At 41.2% G+C, this 14,330-nt stretch overlaps 2 protein-coding genes across 14 annotated transcripts in view; both read right to left on the reverse strand.

Annotated features, from left to right (window-relative positions):
* Window positions 1-14,330, reverse strand: part of IKZF1 (IKAROS family zinc finger 1) — a 73,517-nt gene that overhangs the window by 58,007 nt on the left and 1,180 nt on the right. For 6 of the 13 annotated variants that reach the window (XM_041123081.1, XM_041123080.1, XM_041123078.1 and 3 more), the window contains one exon: window positions 1,377-1,430. In XM_041123081.1, the coding sequence (XP_040979015.1) occupies window positions 1,377-1,416 (40 nt within the window). In that variant the 5' untranslated portion in view covers window positions 1,417-1,430. Of the gene's footprint in view, window positions 1-1,376; window positions 1,431-6,882; window positions 6,902-12,804; window positions 12,824-13,305; window positions 13,935-14,022; window positions 14,135-14,204; window positions 14,249-14,330 lie in introns of those variants that run through there. The other 7 variants (XM_041123079.1, XM_041123087.1, XM_030012907.2 and 4 more) reach the window with 7 other exon arrangements.
* SPATA48 (spermatogenesis associated 48) overlaps window positions 12,892-14,330 on the reverse strand; it is a 121,116-nt gene continuing 119,677 nt past the window's right edge. Inside the window, 2 exon segments of the mRNA XM_041122831.1 lie at window positions 12,892-12,921; window positions 13,665-13,864. Coding sequence (XP_040978765.1) covers window positions 12,892-12,921; window positions 13,665-13,864 — 230 coding nt within the window.

Genomic DNA, 14,330 nt, shown 5'->3' on the forward strand with positions numbered 1-14,330 from the left:
GCTAGGGCCACACATGCTCCAAGCACAGCATGTATAGGACAGGTTTTATTTCATTTACAAATTGTTTCAGCGTGCGACAAAACACTGATGTGTAAGTATATCCAGTTACAATTTTAAAATTGTTACCTGAGGAGGGGAGTGCAACATGTCTCCACAGGGCTGACTAGGAATAACTTCTTTACACTAAATATAACTGATTATCTTCTGTTGGCATGAAGGATTATTATATTGTTCTTTCAGACAGAAAATGTCTTTGATTTTCAATTTTCAGATGACACTAAAAGTTCTGGGTTCCAATTTTTGAGAAAACTCCTCAATGTTTTTAGAAGGGGGGGGGGGGCGGAGAAAGAAAGAAAATTGTATTCATAGATTTCAGGAAAACCCAGTGACCTAGCCACCCACACTGGACCCAGACCTTCATGATCTCTTATAGCTGGCCTCCAGGTCCTGAGCCAGCACTGCCCAAGAGCTGCCTCTTAAGAGCGAGCCACACGCCCAGGTATCTGCTGGGAGCGAGTGGCCTCAGTGATGGGGCTGTCATGCTCCGGGTTGAACACTAAACATGAAAACTGAAAGCCATTAACTGTTGCAGCTGCCAACATATTAGGGAAACCAGGAAAGAGACCGACTTGTCCTTTTTCAACTGTGGAGGCACAACAGTATGAATACATGTTATCTTGCTAAGCCAATCTTTTAAGGAACCAATTTCCAAGGAAGTTAAGAATAAAACCCCTCATAGGAATATCAATATGGGGTAAGACTGCAAAATCCTATCCATGCCACTACAGAGCAAATTTTAGAAACTTAACTTCTCTGCTGTTTAAAAATTTTGGGAAATATTATCATCTTGGACAAAAACACAGTTACAAGCGTAAAGCCTCATGTCAATCCGTCCTTTTTTTGTTTTTCATTTTTTAAATGTTTATAAGTAAAACTGAATGCTCTGGAAAAAGTCAAACAACCCTATGTGGTAAATACAGTTTGTTTGCTTTTAATTAGTATTTGCCCCCTCCCACCTGGTGAACTTTGTTTGTTCTATATTTATTTTGTAACAATCAGAATTTTGCTCCCAGAAGAAAGAGTGTAGATGTGCACCTGACCATGCTTCAGGGATACGCTACCACAGGTTTAATGCAAAATTACATCTATGCTTCTATATTCCCTTGACTTCTTTATTTACCCAGTTCCTTTTAAAAACTCCATGCACTGTTGGGCTTGATATCAAGTGATATCTTTAATTATATCTCAATTCCCACTCTGGTTTTAAAAAAGACCCAAAGCAATTTTATTGACAACAAGAAAAGCATTGTACTGTGCTAGAAAGATGAGCAGAAATTTAGGATTTTCTTTGTAGAAGTATTCGTTGAGGACCTCACCTGAAACCTGGGACATATCTTGAGCCTCATCTGTTTCCATTTTCCTCAAGTTATCTGAGAAGAGAGGAAGAGCCTTAAGTTAATGCAAAATAACACACACGTACACACCCAGAAAAAGAAAAAAAAACCCAACCCCACACACACACAGAAGGAGAAAGAAGGGAGAAAGGAAAAAAAAAAAAACCTTTACTATTTAACTATAAGATTATCTGGGAAGAATAATGTATTTTTCTCTTTATTTCCTCCCCGCATACTTGCTGGAGTATCAGACTGGCACAGACCTTGATCCTTTTAAAAACAGCATTACAAAGATTTATAAAAATATCATTACAAGCACAGGAGGACCAAATTTGTTATTTATTGTTAATTTCCTACTGCATAATAACCCAAAATGCAAACTGACTGCAACAAAATTAAGCAGAAAATTAAATGGCCCTGGGTCATTGTAGGCACAGAATTCATTCTCTTGGTTGATCCATAGTTATGTTCTTTCTAATTTACTGAGCATGCATCGATGAACCTTGAGTCAGCTTGGTGACACGCGTACAATCAGCAATCAAAAAACGAAGCAATTTGCTGAAGAATGTCTCATTTACCCAGGCAGGGCTGCATATCTGAGCAGCAACCGCCACTACCTCCATTAATAATGAATACACCTCCAGCCGCGGCAGATGGGCAGAGCAGCAGCTTCAGGCTTTGGCCCCTCGCTCGCCCGGGAGCCCTTCCTTCAGACCGCACCAGCCCAGCGCTGCGCGGGGGAGAAGTACAGCTCCCAAAAATAGCGAAATGAGCCCAGGAGGGAAAGGGAACCCGTGCCTTCCTGTTTTGCTGACAGATGGCTGGCTCCATGGCGAGGCAAGTGATACCGGGAAGCTCCTGCCCTCCGCTTGCAACACACCATCTTCCAAGGAGCCAGCAACCAGTGACCACAAGCACCAGGGAGAAGCGTGCGGAGGGTTAGTGGGGTAGAAACAGAATTCAGGTTTTTCAGCTGGAAGGGGACCCTGCAGGTCTCAGGGCTCGAGCACCAGCTGCGGACAGCTGGTGGCCCCTTGGATAATAGATGTGCTGCTGGAGCAGGTAGTCCCAGCACAACCTGGTCCCCACCTTGAAGTATGGCACGAGCAGCTGAGGTAGCCTCAGGTGGGGAGGGGACAAAAAGCCTACAAGCTTTTTGTTCAGCCATGGTATGCTAGGTCATGTCTTTAGCTGCTGTGGCTAGCTTCACATCCTACCAAGCAGAGGAGCTGGCTCTTTGCTGTTCCTTATAACTGAGATACCTGCCCCATCCACCCCATTTCCTGGAATTAAAGAAGATGCATTTTCTTGAGGGTTGGAAGCAGAACAGAATGTGGCTTGAGCTCTACAGAAAGGTTCAACCTTATCCTAACCCTTTTAGCCCAACTTCCATAATTTATTTTGTTTCCCCAAAAAATCTTCAGCCTGCTACCCAACAAGCTGCAGTGGGAAAGTGAAATAGCCATGGTCATATTTATTCATCTCATAAGTTTTATCGTCTCCTCACTTGCTTCTGAATGTCATCAGTACATCTGAGATCCAATATACTGCTGCCCGCCCCTTGCAAAAGCTGGCTTCCCGCACCGGGTCCATGGTAGACTTGTAAAAAGAGAGCATGCAGACTGCAGAGCTGCAGACAGGTAGGTTGGGGAACAGATTTTGGCCTATGCATTTTGCAAAAAAAGTTTGGTATTCTCGCAGAGCATTCTGCCTGTTGCACATGTACCATAGCACTGCTTAATATGCAGTAATGCTGTCTTGCTTTATTCTGCTCTTAAACTTTAATTCCAGACAAGCAATTTGTTTAACATCTATATATAATTCTCAGAAATTACTACAGCCATGCAAAACACAATAAGCCACCTACCACTCAACAATTTGCATCAGTTCCTATGGGACTGAAGAGCTTACAATAGCTCTATTTTTAATGAAGTAGTCAGTGGGAAATGCAGCTTCTTTTGCAGGAGGGAAAACCCTATAATGGTAGCCTGCTCAGTTACTGGAAACATGGTGTATTTTTGGCAGGTGGTATGGTACAAGTGCTCAGTATAGTCCCTTATTTCTCCTGCAAGCATGACTGAACACAAAGGAAGAAAAAAAGAAATGCCCATGCATCTATTACTGCCTTCGAGGGTCACCTGGCTACTGTTAATCAGTTGATTCCTACACATTTTTCCACAGAGTAGTGTACTCCAACCAACCAAAGAAAACATCCCAAGAAAATACCCCCCAGAAGGGAGCCACACTCATGAAGGGCACTTTATTCCAACTGCACCTGCCTTCTCCCTATTACTAGGCCTTCAGCAGGACTGGGAGCGACAAGGCGAGGAGGTGGCAAAGGACAAAATTCCTTCTGTTTTTGTATTCCTGAATTTACCTGCCTTAGGCATGACAAGCCTTACGTGCAGCATTTCTGCAACTTAAGGAGCACACTTCTCAGCCGTACTCCTGCCTGCCTCTTGCTGCCATCAGGCAGAATTCAGCTTGGAAACACTTCCCAATTCTTAAATGGAGAGGTAAACTAGAGTACAGATTGTTTTTGTTTTGTTTTGTTTTAATGGAGTTAAACTGGAGTACAGTTTATTTTTTTTTGTGGAATACTCCTAGGCTTGCTTTCTGTGAAGTTGGATGATTGCCTGTCCTGAAACCGATGCCCTCAGTTCTCAAAGAGATGACTTCAGCATTTATCCTTGAATTAGGTGATTTTAGGACATCTGGCAAAGTTGATCCATTTCCTGGGGATAAAACATGTCGAGAAAATAGAGCTGGTGGAAAAGTGATGAGGGAAAGAGTTGTTTCCCCTAATAACTACTTAGAACAATTAAGCATGGTTCCTAAATGTAGATTAAGATCCACAAGCACTAAGCAAATTGGTAAAAGCAAAAAAAAAAAGAACTTAAAAAATCCTAAAGGGTGTTTTGAATCCATCCCAGGGGAAAATTGTACTCTAACACTAGAGTATCCTGTGGTATCTGGTAAATACTAATGAAATCCCAGCTAAGTTCAGCTTAGGCTCTGTATTGGCAAAGAATACATGACAGGACCCCCCCCCCGTCTGCAATTCTGCAATGACAGCGGTGTGTTGGTCTTGGCTGTCACTGTTAAAAGGTTTTTCACACTGGACATGGGCATAATGTGTCTTGGGCTAAATTTTGAGTGCTAAGAGTAGAATTTACCTCTTTGCCTTTGGTATGGTAAATCTATGAATAGGAAACTATGCCCTGTTTTTCTTCCCTTTCCTCCTCTGCTCTAGAATCAGCAGAAACGTTGTCATTGACTTCCCGGAAAGCAAGAGAGCCCTACGTATGGATATAAGGATTTGCACTAAAGTATCTATTTGATATCAATTTGTGAATTAATAGATCTTTACAAAGATTTAGATAAAAGAACACTGTTTTAGAAATGTTTGTGACATGAAACTCTAAATAACTGTCCGTTTTGGCAAGAAAAAGAATTGTTTTGCAATTTTTCATTGTAAGTTGTATCTGCAGAATCAAATTTATCAGTAGCATAGGAAGTGTGTATGACTTTACTGTCTTCAATGCAATTGCATCTTTTTAGGTTAGCAGCTAACTTAGGAGCCTGCAGTTAGAAATCAAAAGCTGGGTGGGCAGCTGACCGAAGCAATCTTGCTTTCAAATGCTGAACGCGTGTAGCTCTCATTTAGAGCAGGAAAGGTATCAGCACTTAGGTGATAATAGATATTTCTTCTATTTAGGAATCCAAATAGCTTCAAAGTTTGGCCCTTTATTAAAAGAGCTACAAAGCTCCCTTCAAAATACATAAAATTATTTCTTCAAGTTTTTTCAGATACAGAACTCTAACCTTTACGTTTTCCTCTTTGGACTCCAAATACCAGATTCACAGATGAAGCTACCATAATGCTTTGGAAAAAGAATCAAATGTTGCAATCTTAAGCTAGTTAACAATCAACACACAAAAAAACCCTGAAAGGCTATGTTGATTTTGTTTTAAATAAGGAAGTACCTAACTGACCATGCTCACACAAAAATTTTGGATTTAAATTAGTCAGTATTTGTCCAGGTTGCCATCTTGAGCACAAAGAAAATTCACACATGACTGATTTCCCTCCTTGCGACTCTCTCGACAATATAACTTGTGCTATGTCTTAAGAATACATCAAAATACACCCCATGAATCACTGAGGTACTGCTCCATTTATACTTGGTGTCAATTACAACCAGAACTGGATTTGGAACCTTTTAGGATTCCAGGTGTAAATAGGAAGAAGTCATTGCAAGGTCAAGATTTTCTAATCTTTCAGAATACAGCAAATTAATTATTTGCAGGTCTTGGTTTATTATTCCATCTCCTGTTTTACAATGCAAATTCAAAAGTAAACCTCCTTGTCAAGAAAATGAATGCTTAGCATTTATACAGTGTTTTATCAATTCAAACAAATGTGTAAGCATGTCAGTCCTTCTATAAACCCTGCTCTCTTAGGATATTAAAAGATCGCAAGATTGGGCCATTGATATAATTCAATGGAATGACCTAATCCAATGCCAAAGACTAGCTATTTTGTTTTCTTCTTTGTTTCCCAAGCTACATATGTACTGACTTCTCTGGGACAACACGTGCTTCACACTCAGCACAATGGGACCTCACTTACAGTATGGAAATGAAATCACAAATTCTGACATTGTGGAGTCACTTTGGACTTACACCAGCACCCCTAAACTCAGAGCTGTCCTTCCATCTACAGATAGCTCAGCTCTACTTCTGGTGCTGCAAGGAGTCCACAAACATACACCACATCCAGCTGTATGTTTCCAGGCTATTTGTAGGTGTAGCCTTCTTGAGCAGCCAGAAAGGTCCCTGAAGGAACATTTCTGTCTTGAGTGCACCCCATAGGTGCAGGTACACTTTTCCATGAAGCCTCAGGGCAGAAAATATGAGCACTCACAAAGACTGGATGGGAGGAGAAGAAACCTTCTACAAGGGACCTGGTGTTCTGCGGGAGCTTTTGCAAATATAAAATGAGAGGGGAACATACGTTCTGCGGTGGTGGTGGCTCTGGGTTAACTGCAATAAAACAAACAAGCAGAGGCAAACCCCAGCCTTGCTTCCACAGCCACTGTGGGGAAAGGGCTGATTTCGCAACCCCTGCGTGTGCAAGCAGCCTCTCAGCAGGAAAAAGGACCGCTCGCACAGGTCATTGGAGCAGCTGGCCCTAACGGAGTGCTCATGTGTGAGCATGTCTCGTCTTTGTGGTCTTTGACATGTCTCATTGGCTCCTCATCACATAGGCTGCAGCTTTAGCAAACTAAAAATCCAAAGCAACAACCAAAAGCATAAAACCCCAACCCACTTTACAACCTAAATTGAAGCAAAGCTCCTCAAACGGGTCCTAGATTCAACCACCCACAACATATAAAGAGAAGTTTAATAAATAAATTAATAAAGCAAACCCAGGCTGCAGCCTGAAAAAAACAGTACTGTTGAACAGCTATAGCCCTTAACATACCTGACAGGAGAATTTGCACATTAACAACTGTTTGGGAGTGATATGTATCATCATGTATGTGCCATCAGTCTTTTTGGTTTTAAGTTGGGAGTTGCATCTACCTGCAGAATGATAATACAGCTGCATTTCTAATTGCACCAGAGGGTCTCGACCTAGCAGAATCAAGCCTCTTGTATCCATTGAAGTCGATGAGTTTGAACCAACAACCAAGAGAGATGAATAAAGACACCCCTGTAAAAGTATTTAACATTTAGTTTCCTTTTAAACGAAAGACCTAATCTTTTTTTTTTTTTTAATAGACTTTTAACTTCACATACAAATGTGCTACATATGACTGAACACACAACAAGAAGACTGTTAAACACGGGTAAAAGGTACTATGTATTGTACAACCAGTGGAAATACTTGAAGAAAATTGCTAGAATCCTACAAACTAGTTTTAATTAAAAGCATCCAATATCTCAGCAAGCAGCTGATAATTAGCTTTATTATTGTAATTTAATATGCTAGACTTCACAATCTCTGTGAATGACTCACTTTAGAACCATTTTAATTCTATTTTTAATTTCCGGCTCATCACACAGCTCAATGTAAATAATAACTACAAAGATGAGGGGTGGTCCTTTCTGAAAACTAAAAACTGGGAGTCATAATAAGCACTTTAGTGTCCTTCCATTTCTGTTTTTTAAAAAAAAACCTCCAGGTCTTTTAAAAGACTGCATTTAAACAGAAAAAATGTTAAAACTAAGTGGATCAATTTCTCTCCCTCTACACTAGTTCCATATTCAGCATTTTCTACAACGTCTAGGGAGATGTTTAGTTTATTCAGTCATTTCTCTATTCCTGCCTAGTGTAAATTCTGGTTAACTACATGAATTGACAATACAATTATGAGCATACAGACAAATTTCAATGGAGAGCTCCTGTCTGCAAAATGAAGGAAGCAATGTAATTCAACACACAAGATTAAGAAAAGAACTCTGCTAACAGTGCAGATGTGCAACATTTATATGTCTGGCACATGTACAATTAATTTCCATGTTAGTGAACAATTGTGAAGGTGTAAAAAAAGTTGTCTCAAAGATCCTACATAATTCTCAGTTCTTTGGGAATTCTGTTTCAAAGCACTGATGGATGATAAAAAGTGCATCTTGTATGCATGTATGTGTTTTCCATATGTACTCTTCTTAGCATTCTACTGTGTGTAAGCTATATTCATGTAACAATGCATTGTTAAAGGACATAGTAAAAAAAAATAAATCCGTTCTTTTATTGACTTTGTGTGCAAATTACTGGACTTAATGTCATTGCAAATATGAAAAAGGTTCTTCCTTCAAGTTTTTGAATTGCAACCAGAGTCATTATAAATTGTTTCCACAATATGACAAAAATATGAAGGTAATATTCCTAATTAAGGCCACATTTTATTAATTCATTAAACTCTGTCACCTTTATTCACTAAAAATCAAGCAGAAAAGTGGAGTAAGTTCACCATGACAAAGAAAATGCACACATTTCCATCTTATAAATAAACTGCCTAAAAAGAGGTGAGGTGTGTAAATTAAGGCACTCAATTTAAGAACATAGCACATTCTCAAGTGGCCAAATTGAGCTCTTGAATATTCTTCCAGGGCTCTCACTCAAGAGAAGGCAAGCAGCAGATGCAAAACTGGACTTTTTGTATCCACATATATATATGGTTTAAACAGCGTAGGATGTCCTTAGCACAGCATATTTAAATATGCAATAGAGAAAACATAAAAGGATCCCTTTATGTCTAGAATTGTTATTGCCAAATATCCCCAACAATATATCAGTAGTCAATTTGTCCAAATTATAGGAGGTTTCAATAACTCTGCTTCATGATCACTGAATTGCTTCCTAATTTCCCTTCAAACTGTTCAAGCTGTTACGGATTATTAAAGGACATTATCAGCCTGAATAAGCATATTAGAGATCTGTGTGATTTTTTTTTTCCCCCCTAAATAAACCTAAAAATAACTCCTAAAATTACTATAATTGAAATGAATTAGCAAGTTTCTCCACACTACATGTTTCAGTTAACTCACTCTGCTTTTGCAAATATTTTGGACCCAATCCATTATGGACAATTCCAGCTTTATATTGCAATTGCTACACTGTTCTCTGTGAGTTGACACAAGTGGAAAAATGAAGCAATGCAGCAGGGAATCAGACCTACCTTACAGACCAAGTTTCTCTTTTACTGAGAAAGCTAGAGCAACTGGGATCAGAAGAAGAAATGTAAATCTTTCACATGAAATAAATACACTTCAAAATAAGCTAAAGAAGTGGACAGTTCCCATTGCTTAAAATAATATAATTTCAGTGTGACTGCTCTTCAAAAACTGCAGTCTGAATGGCCTTTTGAGGCATTTATACAAGAAGCATGAGCATGCCATGCAGGTCCCAAACCTATCCCCATGAATTTGCAATGGTACAAATAAAGCCAAGAACATGCATGTATCTTTTCAGGACTAGGACCTACCTTTGCAGTCACCACACTGTGTTGGCAGTGACCTGCTCAGTACAAAAAAACCTGCAATGTTCTTGTTCACCATCTTAAAGCATGGAGGAAGGTGTGTCTTAAAGAAGGGTGAGGCAGAAGTTCTTGGTCTTTAATAAAGATGCATCACAACATACCCACAGGGGCTAACATAATTCTGTTTAAATTTAGGAAGCAAACAAAACTCTTGTTGACTCCAAGCTGTAGTTATGTTCATGTATAGATTACAGATGTAGGGACAACAAAACACAGTTGACCTTGGAAGCAGGGAGTTTCCCAGCTGAAGTCAGTCCATTTTGCTGGATAGCCACTAGGGAGATAAAACTCCTGCAGCTACTTTGGATGAGTAGAAGGTATTTAAAGTACCCTCCTGTTTAAAAGTTGCCATAAAGCTGACAAGACGGAGGCTGCCTATCTTGCCTCAGATGGAGTTCACACTCATCTCTAAATGCTGTTCCCCTCCAGCGGTGGAAAAAAAAAATCTTTGGATTACAGAAAAAAATACCAGTGAGGAGTAGGTTTATCCTCTTTTGACTCTTGCATTGAGTTGCAAGCATTTAAAAATGCTTCTCAAAGAAGCATACTCCCAGAAAAACTGACGAGAGTCCGTACCTTCCACTCCTCAACTGACATAATATATTCCCGGTATCCTTCTGAGGGCATCTAGCAACTGCATTTAACCCAACGGCGTTTGTCTAGCAGCGCAGCCTTCTCCCCTCTCCTTTCTTTTTTGGGGGAGAAGGATTCTGAGAAGAAAAAATTGTTCCCAAACCTTTCTTTCTGTGTGATTTTACACTTCCTAGAAAAGTGGGGTTTGCTGCTTGGGAGGGGAATTCCGGGGGAGCCCACCACAGTGCCAGCAGTGCATCCCGCCTTACGCTCATAAGGATGACAACTTTTTCCAAAGGTCCCATTATTGCTACACTACATTTTACTACTTTACTATGTTTTCTTTGGTCTAATTCTATTACTTTTAATAATAGTAGAAAGTAATGACTGGTCAAAATGTAATCAAGTACATATGTGAATCTTGACTGAAAAACAATAAAATTCGCTATGGACCCAGCTCTTCTTGCACATAAAATAGGAGAACAAAAAAATCCCTCAAGTCTTCAGTGGAAGTTTTTCCTGACAAAGAGCCACACAATTAGGCTGTAATCCATGACTTTTGATATCCTCTGGACTTTTTAAGAAAACGTTGCCAAAAATGATCTGCCAGAACAGCATAGGATTCATTATGCCCTTGTTTTCTGTTGCTGAAATACAGACTGGACCCATTTCCTTGTTTTCTGCAAGATTGTGGTGTTAGTGTAAGAAGTTCCTAAGCTCAAATAAAATACGTCTGGAAATGTTTTTGGCTTCATTTTGGAGTTATCCAATTTTAATGATGAGAAACAAGTTTTGCATTGTTGTAAAACTCTGCGGATTCATTCTCCACTTACATTTCTGCATTGCTATGCAGTGGAAGTGGCAAGCAAACCAGGTTTTCGGTATTAAGGTCCGCAAGGGAAAGGAACACTGCTACAGTAACAGCAAGATGGAGACTACCGCATTTTTTATTGTACACTGCACGTAACACAAATGACAAAGGTGTCATTCATGCTTATATGAGGAAACGTGCAACCAGACCATTCCCACAGTGAGCACTGGCAGCCGGGAGCTGAGGTGGAAAGTCACAGGTGTATGACAAGCTTGTCTCTCTACTGCAACTCCTGAGTATGGGACCTACTAAAAATACACCAACTCACTTTGCTCACTTGGAGTTAGGTAGCTGCCCTGAGAAATACTCAGCTGGGATAAATGATGCACGCAGGATCAGTGCCTAAGCTTCTCCAGTTACTGGGAGCATGAAGGGCAAAGAGACAAGAGTCCTCTGCCCTGTTTTCCCATCGTTACGTTGGGCCAGAGAGATTAGTGATCCCTCTTTAATTACTGGTGTCCACCAGTTCTTCCTGACTGAATTAGAACAGTCAGTACAATACCACATTATGCCTCTGCGTTCCTGTTGCTTCACCTGGAAGCTGTACCCAGGAGGTAGAGGACTCGTGCAGGTATCAGTGCATTATGTTTGAAATCCTGGCTCCTGAGGATGTCCAGCACTGGACTTCCATTGACGTCATTCTGGTCAGTCTTCTCACTCAGTGGATAAACCTGCCTTCTCCTTGGCTTTTTATCTTAAATTTGCCTTATCATTAGGGATATAATTTCTACTTCTATTTTTTTATAAACTTGCAGTTTATAAATTCTGAGTTTAGGCTACTTTACTCAAAAAAAAAAAAAAAGAAAGAAAAATAAAGAGCACATGGATAGTCACCAATATTAATATTTGTGAGAAAATCTTTATGGTTGGATGCGAGTCTGGGATAATAGAAACATGAACTAAGGAAAGTGCAGAGCTCTGCAGTATTTTGGACGCTTCCCCCACGCAGTTCTGCTAAGGGCAGCTATCATAAGGACAGCTATCATTTTAAGAGTTCTTGGTCTTACAATTGGTCTACACTTTGTTTCTCATGTCCACATACAGCAGTTTCAAAGGCTTTGATAAAGCAATAAGGCATACAGCCATCAAACTAAAACTTGGTAGACCCTTGCTAAGGATTGAGTTATCTTGAGGGGGTGGGGGCATATGGCAGTCTAAGCAGTATATCTTGTATTTTTTATTCAGTTTTAAGCCAAATGTTTATGAGTTAAAGTCAAAGCAGACCATGTCAATATTAGAAGCTTCTGCAGGTGAGCAATGACACCTTTTGGAAAAGGGACGTAGTATGAACTGCTGCATGCTACTGTTATATTAACCCGTGAAGAGGAATACTGAGTGTTTTCATGGTAACATGAACAAATCCATTCTCACTTTTTTGACTTAGAATTTCCCTCATTGGAGAAAAGAAAGAAGAATGAACAAAGTTACCTAAGGGCAAAAATTTGGTTTGGAAAGTTCAGAAGCAACTACATCTTCATATAAGAAAGCCATCCCCTCCTTAATTTTTCTAGTTCACTAAGACTCTGAACACCTTAAACTATCCGATTCACTAGCAAGGCAAGAGAGCAGTGCCACAAGCCACTCAGAACATGCCCCTGCTTAGTTAATTCAGATAAAGTCTTTCCAAGTATTTGGAAGGAATTTTAGTACTTATTTCTAAATGCATTATATTAATATGCTTTTTCTTTACTTTTCAATGATCATTGATAATGTTCAATACAGAGTGATACTATACGGTACTGAAGTATGCATGTGAGTTACAATTGATGTGAGCAGTCAACTGAAGCTAACAAAGTGCGTCTTTTAAAGGATTTGGCCCTTACAATGCATTACAGCTTCCAATTTTAAAACTAGACTATTAAAGTCTAGCAAATGGGTTGTTAAGGGGAATGCATGAAATATAATCAGGATTAGATACCTGGTTTATTTCATTTGGGTGTTTTTTGTATGGCTGGACAGCAAATGCATATGGATGTGAATCTTGACTGAAAAACAATAAAATTCGCTATGGACCCAGCTCCTTGGTAGCACCTAGCTATTGAAAAGAAAAATACATAGTCAGGAAGCTCTCATTCTAACTTTTGATCCCCACACAAAGTCCTCTGAAAACACTACTTGCACTTATATGTGTAAGCAGACTCCGTGCAAGTTAAAAAAAAAAAAAAAGAAAAAGAAAAAAAAAAGAAAGAAAAAAAAGAAAGAGAAAGAAAAAAGAAACAACATTACATTCCTCTGCAATAATTTACATAGTTTAAGCCAGTGGCCATACCAGTCTAAAAATTCTTGCATTCCACAAAACATCACTTTTTTGAGATAATTTGCAGCCATAAGCTACAGTTTTTTTCTAACAGAGTATTATTAACTTCTAACAATTTTGGAAGCAGAACGCTTTGCACAACATCTGGCAGCGTTACCATACCTTCTAGACCAAGGTAGAAAAGTAATCCAAGAAGCAATCGGGTTTCTTGAAGCACAAAATTAAAAGTTTCCTTAGAATCGACTGCTGGAGTGGGAAGTTGTTTCTTCACACACACCGTTTCTAACTACACGCGTCTTCTTTAATAACGACTACAGAGCGAAACCGTCCCTTCCCAGAGAGGATAACTTTGCGGAGCAGGGTGAAAGAAAACCTCCAGCTGTGACAGGCTGCATCGCAAGGAGGAAAACTTCTGGTGCCACCGCTATTCGGATGTCAGCAACTTCTCTAACGTCGTTCCCCTCAAGCGCACGGGGGCTGCTAATTTTACAAGTTCCTAATGGCTTTTACAACCTCCATACCTGCCTCCCCTCTGCAAACGACAGGCGCAAGCAATTTGAACTCGGGCTTTGAAGGACCCGAAGCGCCGGAGCTGACTGGAGGAGGCGAAAACAGACCGGTCCGCACCCGCTCCTGCGCGGGGGGCAACGCTTCCACCGCTTCCCTCCCCTTTGAATCAATGAACGCCCCTTCCCGGCCAGCTCCTTACGGCTGCTCATCTCTGAAATTGTAAGGAAGCGCTCCAAAGCGCCTGGATTGCACGCAAACTGCGGCGCGATGTTTTAAAATTAAAAAAAAAAAAAAAAAAGCGGGTGGGACGGGGAGGAGGGGAAGGACGGGACGGGACGGGACGGGACGGGACGGGACGGGAGGACCTGCCTGTTGGGCTCCGCAGTCTCCCACTTTGCGCTCCCTCCGGCAACTTCTCGCCGGCAGCGCCGGCTCCGCGCAGCCCCTCCTCACCCCCGCGCCGCAGCCGCTCGGGGCTGACCGCCCGCCCGCACCCCGGCGGCCGCGGCAGGTGCCCGCCCCGGACAACCCCCCCCCCGGCCCCGCGGTACCTGCTACGCCGGGGCCGGGGCCGGGGCCGGGGCCGGGGCCGGGGCCGGGGCGGGCAGCAGCTGTGGCGGCGCGGCTCGGCGCCGCTCCGTGTGCCGGCGCTGCCCCGCGGGCGGCGGCTCCGCGCC

This window comes from Aquila chrysaetos, chromosome 4 (genome assembly GCF_900496995.4).
Source record: "Aquila chrysaetos chrysaetos chromosome 4, bAquChr1.4, whole genome shotgun sequence".
Lineage (NCBI taxonomy): Eukaryota > Metazoa > Chordata > Aves > Accipitriformes > Accipitridae > Aquila > Aquila chrysaetos.